This window comes from Blennius ocellaris (assembly GCF_963422515.1).
Source record: "Blennius ocellaris genome assembly, chromosome: 3".
NCBI lineage: Eukaryota > Metazoa > Chordata > Actinopteri > Blenniiformes > Blenniidae > Blennius > Blennius ocellaris.
Window position 1 is genome coordinate 9,203,488 of NC_137652.1, and position 10,493 is coordinate 9,213,980.

Sequence of the window (10,493 nt, forward strand, 5' to 3'; positions counted from 1 at the left end):
TTGCAATCAATTCTAAAAATCGTTAAAACTTCAGTTCAGGCCTGTATTTGTAGTTTATGCATTTACTATTTACGGTCAAGGCCAGTTCGTATGGAGGACCAGCCAGAGCAACAGGAAGAGAAATCTGGGGAGTCAGGTTGTTGCTTTTTTCAAATGTATACATTTTTGAGAAGAAAAGTAATCAGTGCCTAATAGAGGTTTTTATTTAAAACACATGATAGAATAAGCTTTAGTGCAATGTGTAACAACAGCTATAAAAGAACATTGGGGAAATTAAATCATAACTGTTATGCCAACTGTCAAACAAATATACGTCAACAGACGGTCTTTCGAATTTTTTTTTTTTTTGATTTTTTAATTTTTTTTTTGCTGTTTTATGCAAACATAGTGGTGCAGAACGAGTAAGCGCAATAATTTTGTATTTAAAAAAAAAAAAAGTGATTGTAGCGAATGACGTTTTATTTTAGCAGCGGTCACGTGATCGCGCCAAACCCGGAAATAACATCACCCACTGTCGGTGAGCTCATGTAGGAGTGAGACGGGAGATGTTTGACTGACGTCTCCTCTCTGGATCTATTATCAGCGGCGTTATGCCGTGCGTCAGACACATCTGCGTGCTCCTGCTGGCCCTGTCCTCTTGCGGATGTCCGTCCGGAGTGTTCGCCTACGGCTCGGAGCCCGAGACTCCGGACTGGAGGATGACTCTGAAGACCATCCGGAACGGAATACACAGGATCGATACGTACCTGAACGCAGCACTCGACTTGTTTGGCGGCGATGACGGACTGTGTCATTATAAGTGTAACGATGGTGAGCCAGCTTCTTCCCTCCACCTCCGCACGTAAACAGCTGACTAATATACCCAGTGTGTCCATCTAATGACGTGTGTCGTTTACCAGCCGCGTGATCCAGACACATGTAAACATCAGTTATTGATATGAACCCCCTGTGGTCATGCTCGGCCATGTCACTCCCACCAGTTACTACCAGTTACTCCTCAGGTGTCATCTGGATGTCAGGAGTGACATCTTGACCCTTGACTGGCACTGCACACTATTTAATCGTTTGCACAGGTGCAGTTATCTCTGACAACCAGATAAGTAAAAGCAGAAGCACAGGAGGAAGTCTTCACCTTTGCTCTTGCCTCACAGGGTACAAGCCAGCGCCTCGTCCCGGGTACAAGCCGCCACCACCCAATGGATGTGGCTCCCCTCTGTTTGGGATTCAGGTAGGGCCCTGAGGGACTTGGCCACCGTCTGAGACAATGTCACATCAAGATAATCTGCAGTAGTCGTTGTTATTGTGTTACACATTTCTTCATACAGTTAAGTCGGACAACAATGAATTTCTTTGGTGACTGTCTGCAAAAGGGAGCAATTATACATGTAACTGGAGTTAAATACTACATAAGTAACCACAACAACATAGCGTGCAACCGTGAAGCCTAAACACACGGCAATAGCGAAACACAAATGTATTTTTTATTTTTTATTTTCCTTTTCTTAGTTTGATATAGGTATCCCCTCCATGACTAAATGTTGTAACCAGCATGACCGCTGCTATGACAGCTGTGGCCAAGAGAAACACGACTGCGATGAGCAGTTCCAGGACTGCCTCGAGACCATCTGCAGGAACGTGCAGAAGACTCTGGGACTGGCCACGAGTGTCCAAGGTGAGCAGCTGTTCCATTGTGTGTAGATTCACAGTCCACTTTCCTGCCAAAGCGTTGGTCCAGTGATCAAATGCACATCAAAAAGTGTCATCCCAATGCTATATAATTCCATAATATGGTCTCATGACAAGATACGAATTGATGAATTTGGGACTTTTATCTTAGTTTTTCAGTAATGTAAGATTATTATGGTTTAATTTTTTTCCTTTTCATCAATCCTGTATTTAAGTTGGGAACCTTTCTTAAAATAAAAATCTATTTATGTGTTGACATCCCCTAAAGCAACTACAAGATGTCATGTCATTACACAATTTTGCTTAAATACTGTTGTTTTTGCTTACATTTCATACGGTGTCCAATTTTCACAGGAACATGTTATAGAAAATAGAAATACTTTATTAATCCCACAGGGAAATATACAGAATAAATAGAATAGATGTTGAAATACCATTATGTAATGTCATTTACATGAATCTATTGCATTCCAATCATTTGTCCCTTTTGTTGGGCGTCAGGGCCTTTCTGGAAAACTGCTCATGTACAGTTTGGCCTTTTGAACAGCTTAAGCAGCAAGCTTGGATAAACGCACATAAGCTTTTTAAATCTCCATCATTCCTAACTGACTGAGAGACACAAACTCAAAGCTTGCCCTGCATGGTAGGCCGATGGCCACACAAGCACATTCATCCTGGTGAATCTTGACAAAATCTGAGATTGCCAATAATCTGCTCAACAGCAGTAACATTAAACAAAAGTCACATTAGCTAATCTATTATCTCATCTTTTTTTTCTCATGGTTCTTTAAAAAAAAAGTTGCCCTCCCCAATCAGGTGTGTTCTCACAGCACAACAAGGTGTTAAAAGTACAGGACAGAGGTCCTTACAGTACTAGATTGGATGCCATTGAACAAGATATAATGGTTGTAAAACACATTGTGTCCAGCAGAGGGAAATGTAGAGCTTTGTTTTTAAATTGTGTTTTAATGTTGACTCCATGGCACCAAAATAATTTAAATCCAATATTTAAATTTGCACTAAAATGCATTTGTTTCTCTCGTCAGTAGCTGGAAGTCACCTTCCCCTAGTTGTGTATTTGCCCGTGCTCTTCCTTGTTTTGTTTTGGGGTTTTAAAAAAATTATTTTTTTCTTTCCATCTCAACAGCATGCGAGTCGGCAGTGACGCTGCTTTTCGATGCCGTCATGCACCTGGGCTGTAAGCCCTACCTGGACAGTCAGCGGGAGTCCTGTGTGTGTCAGTACGAAATGAAGCGGGAACTGTGACGCCACTGCAGGAAGACAACTTTATGACTTTATGAGTTCACTCATTGTGACCTCATAAACTGCACCTTAACACGAGTCGGTGATCTCAGGGAGTTTTGAAATGTTTGTTCATGTTAAAGTGAAAGTGAAATCAACCAAGCACATCATCGTATCTTTATTTTTGCTGCAGTGCTTCATGTCGTCGTCCCTTGATGCACTGGAAATGGGGGGGGGGGGGGGGGGGGGGGTCAGGAGTTATGTGTGTATGACAGACCAACTGGAACATCCAACATCCTTATATAAATGTAACTTAACTGCGAAAAGCAATAACGTTGCATTTAGTGCAAAGTTTGGCATACTGAAGCCTGTAATTTGTCTATAATTCTAGATATACAGTATGAAGACTATGGCAGCATCTGCTCATAATAAAGTTGAGAGGGATATATTGAAGTGCTGCCCCTCAGATAAACCCAGGCTTGAAGGCACTGATGCAAATGAATTGATGGTACACTACTTTTTTTTTTTAATCCATGGCTGAATTACTATTAGGATAGTTGCACTGAAAATGAATCATTATAATTGAGTTTATTTATAATGCCTACTACAACATAGCAGTTTCATAACAGTATTATTTAAAAAGATAAACAACAACACTCATGAGCTTTTGGAGAAAGTGAGATGGATAAGTTTTTGCTTGCACTGGTTGTGGTGCAAGCATGGAAGATGTCTAACTTTAATCCATACTCGGTTTCATCTTTGAATGTTTGAAGCTTGTTCAGTTATTTAAGCAACTAGAATAAATGTGACTTTCCTCCAATGCCCCTTGTGATCATTGTATTGCACCAAATACAACAGAGTCATTTCAGAGTAGTTTTATAGAGATCAACCCAACAATTCCACATGAGCAAGCAGAAGCGGCGGTGGAAAGGAAAACCTCTTAAGAAACCTGCAGAATCGGGCTCAGAGGTGAGAGGTTTCTGCTGTTGTGGATGGGAGAGAAAAGTATAGGATAGAGACGGAGCCCAACAGGCAACCAGACATAAATCCACAGGAGGCTCTGACCACTAACTTCCAGTTCCACTGTTGGGAGATCCTGCAGGGAGAGAGAAAGAGAGACAAATGTTAAGTGAAACACTGAGTGAGAAAGGAGAGAAGCTCAGTGTTCGCCTCAGAACTCTTCACCCATAAGTGGCTTCACAACAAATCATGTGGAATTATTACCACTGTCTAAATATTTAGTTTTTCTTTATTTGTGTTTCAACTCTATTAAAGATGCCAAGAAATGTATGTACAATCTTTGCTTCACCTTCAAGGATTTCCTTTCTTGCTTGCATCAACCCTCTCCTCTCAAGATAAATTGCAGCGATATGTAACCCCCAAGTCATTAGTGAGCCTGAAAAGCCAGTCCAACAACCCACATGAAGCGTCCTTATCTAAGAGGCACAAACACCAGGAAAGACTTGAGGGTTGATATTCTTGAAGTTTAAATGACACTTTATGGAGCGTGTGCAGGGCTGCATGGTGGTGCAGGGGTCAGTGCTCTCACTCCACGGTGAAAGAGCCTGGGTTCAGTTTTTTGAACAACCTTACATTGATGTTTTTGTGCTGAGAGGAAACCGGATTACTGGATTACCTAATACTAACCCCCCTACACACAGGGAGAACATGCAAACTCCACGCAGAACGGCCCTCTTTACTTGTTAAGAGTAATGGCCATCATTCAGTGTTTTTGAGAAATTAAACTAATTATATTGAAAAGTGTTGAAAACGAGTGTTTCTTACAATATTGTACATAAAGTTTGAGGGATTTTTGACAAGACACCTAAAGCACATTTCCTGCCAACATCCAGGCGATGATGATGTGAATCCATCGCATTCTTAAGTGTGCCAAGCCTTCATTTCGCCTGTTTATCTGTTTTGATACTTTACTGCTTTATTGGTTGCAATATATGCAATCTCTAGTTTATGCTTGTAACAATGTGGTTTATGCGGAAGTCCTCCTTGACTGACAGGCACGACAACCAATCGCGTCCTTCGTCTGACAGCTTTAACCAATCAGACAGAGGAGGCGGGGCTTCAACCTGGCTGCCTGGTCGGAGTCGCTTTGACGAAGCAGATTCATTTTCCCAGTGTGAGAGTCGGAGACGAGAGAGACGAGTCGTTGGAACATGTCGAAAAGGGAGAACGAGTGCGGCGGAGGTAACACGCTTATCAGAATTATCTTTAAATCAGATTCCGACGCGTAGACGTTGATTGACTGCGTTGTTTTGCACGCTCCCGTTAGAGAGTCTTGAACTTTAGTAAAACGACGAGAAGTCTGGCTGAGTGTCATCAGTGGAGCTTGTTTCACTGCTGCTGTCACACCTTCTGCCATGTCTTCATTTCACTGTCAGGACATGTGAGGCTGCTGTTCAATCTAAACCCTGGACTCCTCTGCTCTTTCTCTCTACCTTTCCAGGAAGTGTCGTTAAAGACAGCAGTCCAGCACCTGACAGGGCGGGTGAGTGGAGTTTCTCAGTATAATCACTATTACCGTCTTTCTTCATTTCCCACTGGATTTTGTATATATTTTTTTCTTTTCGTTTGGCACCGCAGAAGTCAAACGAAGCAGATGGGAGTATTTGAAACGGGTTTATTGTCTGAAGTACAGATGATTTATGAGGCTGAGGTTAATCATCAACCCCTCAGGATCATGTGAACAGGATATTTTAATATCTGGGAACTGCATGGAGCCATAAAGGATTCAGGAAACGATCCAGAAAAGATTCATACAGGATCTCAGCCTGGGCAGTTTACACTGGTCTGCCTTTTCTAACGCGTGTAAATGTGTAGTGCCTCTGACATTTGCCCCATCTGATGTAATGTCAATGGTTCACATCTAAAATAAAGAAGATCTCTGCTTCAAAATGATTGATCTATTCGGTAGAGCGTGTTGTCTCTCAATGGGATTGTTGCAGGTTCTATTCCCTGTCGGTGTCCTTGAGCAAGACACAGAACCCCCGAATACATGGATTGAGTGCCTTCCATGGCAGCCGCCTCCATTTGGTGTGTGCGAATGGCTGAATGGGAACAGTGCTAAATGAGTGGAATCCATTCACCATAAATTGCATAAACTCATGTATCCGCAGAGAAAAGGACCAGATTCTCATAGAGAGAACACTCTGAATACACAACACTTGGTTTTCTTTACATTACAAATATTTTTTTAATTTCACCACTTCTTACATTTACGTCACAACCTTGATCAAGTCTTTTTGCAGATTCTTTATTTGGCAGCAGTGATGTCAGATGGTTTCGCCAAACACACAAAGCAGAACAACTCTACATAAGCAAAGACAAGTTTCCCCTGTTTACTCCTCTTGGTTTTGTAGAAAAAAAAGCAAATAATAGCTTCTTGGCTGTCAAACGAGCTCCTGTGTACAAAGACAATCTAATCTGCACATCTGCAGGTTGGGGAACAGAGATGTCACTTTTGACCTCTGTTCTTTTTAGCAGCCTTTGGCGTCTTTCTCCACCCGTCACCCAGCTATTGATGGCAACGAGGACTATGAGCTGAGGAAACAATGGCTGCTTGACCCCAGACGAGCAGCAGTGGAGTGATTCGCACACCTGTAGCTTTAAACAAAGAGGCTACGGCCTGAATAGATCAGTCCTCCGTTTCCTCGGCACGACACTGCTGCGATAATTAAAAGTGAAAAACCCCCAAAAAACAACAGAAAGTGAAAGTTTTTCTGTGCGTGGCATGTTAAAGTGTGTGCGTTTTTGTTTTTTTTTTGCATAGCATGTGTGGAAAACCTAACAGAGACTGATGCCTTCATACAAAGGTAAACTATTAGTTGTTATCCATGTTGGATTTCCTCTTTCGTTGAGTACATTACGTTTGTGCTCATGCACTCCCTTTTGACATTTCCAATCAGCTCCCTCGGCTTGGACCCGGCGGAGGAGTACAAGATGGGCAACATGCGCCGAGGCCTCGCGCTCATTTTTAACCAGGAGCGCTTCTTTTGGCGCCTGGGGCTGAACGACAGGCACGGAACGAACACCGACCGTTACAACCTGGAGAAAAGGTATCGCCGCTTCACAATCTGCAGGAAATGCGAATGCAAGGTTTTGTCATGACTGCGTAGCGAGGGACGTGACTGGACCCGTTCAGCCGCTGGAAACTTCAACTGTGGCAACGTTTAGTGGGAGTTTCTGTTTGGGCTTGAATGATCTCTGCTTTGCGTTTAGGCTGAAGGACCTGAACTTTGAAGTGAGGGCTTATGATAACTACAAACAAGAGGAGGTCTGGAAAAAAATCTCTGAAGGTACGAACACCCATGATCCGTTTCTCCGCCTGGAGACGACTCTTAATAGTTTCTGCGACACGTCGGCTTGTTCAGTTGTAATAAACCCTCGTTGGGCCACCAGCTGCAAAGGAAGACCACTCGGACGCAGACTGCTTCCTGCTCATTTTCCTCAGCCACGGCGAGAATGAGTTCGTTTACACCTACGACGGCAAGATCGGCATCCGGGAGATCACGTCCTTGTTTAAAGGAGACCAGTGCAAGAGCCTCGTCGGAAAGCCGAAGATCTTTATTTTGCAGGTACATGCAAAAGCAAAAAAATAAAATAAAAAATCCAACGGACTCCACGGAGCTTTGTCGACATGAAGCATTGCATGTTTAATGTCTCGGCCCCCCGTGTTTGGTCTTGCAGGCTTGCCGCGGCGACCAGCACGACGATCCGGTGACCGTCTGCGATGCGGTGGACAACGAGGTGAAGACCAATGAGGTGGTGGTGGACGCCAGCGCTGTGCACACCCTCCCCGCCGGGGCCGATTTCATCATGTGCTATTCTGTAGCTGAAGGTGAGCCGTCACTCTCCCTGAAGTGTTCAAGGTGTTCACCGGATCAAGACTCTTTCTATCAATCTGGATGTTGGTGTAACCATGTCGCCTCGTGTGGAGTTGAAACGGATAAACCAAATAGAGGATTTAATTTTTTGTAGCTTTACGTGCTTCTAGCTGAACTTGGTGAATGGGGACTGTGGTTAAAATTGAGCTGGTGACAAATCAAGCAGTTGGTGTGAAGTAGTACCACCAGTGACTTCATTCATTCACCTGGACTGACCCTGTTTGACTGGTCTGCTATTAATCCAAAGGTCGTGGCGATAAGAATCGCTTGAAATCATTAAAGGGCTCAATCGACAAAGTCTATTTGTGAAGTTATAGCCTGCGGCGTTGTTGAGCTGAAATTCACACTTATCACGGAAAGAAGAAAACTCATTGGATCACCTCGGTTGTGTTTATTTCAAGCAAAATTGATTATTACTGTTCAGAATCAGAATCAGAATCAGAATCCTTTTTATTGCCATTGTTTGTGAACAGGTTCACAAACTAGGAATTTTTCTTGGTGAGATGTGCATTAAACATAAAAACATACACTTGGTTTAGATAAAAGAAAAGCTAAAAACTTTAAGCTATAAGGCTTAGGAATATACAAATAAATAAGCTAAAAATAAGAGGTAAAATATAAAATATGGTACACGGCAACAATGGACATAGAACAGCAGGAACAACAGGATGGAATTACTTACGGTGCATAAGGTGATGGAGTGATAAAAAGTGATACAGTGATAAGTGGTGCAGTGGATCTTAGAGTCATTAAGTCTTTGTAGCTACACAATTAATGACATGGATTAATGAAGAGTTCAGGTCTGTCAACGTGCGTATGACTAGTAAGCAATTTAGACCTTATCAAGCGATTTGGAAAAGTAGGGCTACAAAGTCCATTAAAGAACCTGTAGATGGTCTTTTGAGCCTGGAACCAGTGTGAATTCACCAAAACCTTGAGAATAGTTTTGTAAATATACATTTTTTGTCATTGCGTATAATATGTATAAAAGTCCAGTACTCTTAAGTTAAGTTAAGAACTTAAATGCAGTTTTCTTGATGGTGGAAATGAAAAATGCTGCTGAAAGTGAACGTACAAGATAAACGCAATGCAAATGGTTCGCTTCTATTTTGAAAGGGAAATAACTCATTGTTGTGGCTGTAGTTTTACCCATTTTCCTTGTGTTTAAATAAACTATGTTAGAACCTGATGGTTAGAAGTCATCCAACCATAGTCTTGGGTTTTTTTTAAAAATGTTTAATGAACGGTCCACCCAGCATAAGTGTTCTTCTTTTCTTATCTGCGCCAGTAGTCGCTGTAATTACAGCCGTCAGCATTTTAACGTTTGTAATTCTCGTGTAGGTTACTATTCCCACCGGGAGACTGTGAACGGCTCCTGGTACATCCAGGACCTGTGTGACCTGCTTCGCAAATACGGGGAGTCCCTCGAATTCACGGAGTTACTCACGCTCGTCAACAGGAAAGTCTCGATGAGGAGCGTTGGGAACAGCTCGGACAAGAACGCTATCGGGAAGAAGCAAGTACCTTGTTTTGCGTCAATGCTCACCAAGAAACTGTTCTTCCGACCAAAACAGTAACTCCACACCTCAGTCATTCAATGAGCTGGTTTTATAGTACAAAGAAAAAAAGGGCTTTTTGTCAAAGGTTTTTTAAATGAATACTTGTTTTTTTTTTTTTTTTTCCTAGTCTTCATCTATATTTTGTTCTTGAACACTTTTTACATTGCCTTCAAATCACCAGATTTGATACTTCCAGTGACATCGGTGCTTATAGAATAACAGGAACAACCTCAGTTCGCATGAAGCCAATTTAGATGAATATTCCTGCTGTAAGGCAGTTGCTACTTACTCATTATCTTATTCAGTCTTAAAAAGCCCCCCCAAAAGGCTTGATAAGACTTGAGGCAAAGTTGGTAACGTATTGACACATGAGACATGAGGTGTTCCTGTTATTTTGTCCAATCCCTGTACATCAGGACACATTTTGCACTTTCAAGCTATTGGCTTTTACACTGCAGGATTGTTATGGACCACATTCTTTTGTAATTCAGCTTCAATTGCTTTGGTACCACTCGACATTTCTGGTGGTCGTGCATGGATAACTGTACTGATGAATCATCTCTACAGTGGCTGAAAAGGTGTTCTTGTGAAATCAGTTGTAGGTATTTTCCAATATATTCTTGGAGGAAGGTGACAATACTGACTTTTTTTTTTCCCCCTTCACATTACTGTAGACAACTGTCAGATAGTTTAAACACTACTTAACGCATGTTTGCCTTCCTCATTCCTTGAGGTTTCTTTTTTGTTTTTTTAAAAAAAAGGGAATTTTATGTTTTTTGCTGTTTGTGTTGTTGCAGCTTATGATACATTAAAGAATGCATATTTGCACCCAAAATGACAACAAACGGTAGTTTGGACAGAACCTCAGGGAGGAGGGTGTGTTGTTAAAGCTGAAACACTTCCAGCTGTGTATTTTTTCTGTCAGGAAAATTAAAGCTAACAAGACATACGCATTGAACTGTATTTTTTGTGATGACCTTTTTTTTTTTTTTTTTTGTATCACAATGACATTTTAATCACTGGTTCTCTTTCCAGAAAAAAAAACGTTTTATAAAATCCATCATGCGTCTTGTGACAAAGTGTCTGATCTTTTTATTTGTCCGCATCC

The 10,493-nt window shown here is 41.8% G+C and overlaps 2 protein-coding genes across 2 annotated transcripts; both read left to right on the top strand.

Annotated features, from left to right (window-relative positions):
• Window positions 1-526: 526 nt before the first annotated feature.
• pla2g12a (phospholipase A2, group XIIA) lies at window positions 527-3,748 on the top strand. The gene is made up of 4 exons (XM_080519912.1): window positions 527-810; window positions 1,152-1,228; window positions 1,507-1,672; window positions 2,834-3,748. The coding sequence occupies exons 1-4, from the start codon at window positions 591-593 to the stop codon at window positions 2,950-2,952; spliced, it is 582 nt and encodes a 193-aa protein (XP_080376038.1). The 5' UTR covers window positions 527-590; the 3' UTR covers window positions 2,953-3,748.
• Window positions 3,749-5,066: 1,318 nt separating this feature from the next.
• Window positions 5,067-10,447, top strand: LOC308147623 (caspase-6-like). Its single transcript, XM_080519886.1, has 8 exons — window positions 5,067-5,130; window positions 5,390-5,431; window positions 6,713-6,755; window positions 6,849-6,998; window positions 7,162-7,238; window positions 7,342-7,517; window positions 7,630-7,780; window positions 9,168-10,447. The coding sequence occupies exons 1-8, from the start codon at window positions 5,100-5,102 to the stop codon at window positions 9,401-9,403; spliced, it is 906 nt and encodes a 301-aa protein (XP_080376012.1). The 5' UTR covers window positions 5,067-5,099; the 3' UTR covers window positions 9,404-10,447.
• The last annotated feature ends 46 nt before the right edge of the window (window positions 10,448-10,493 follow it).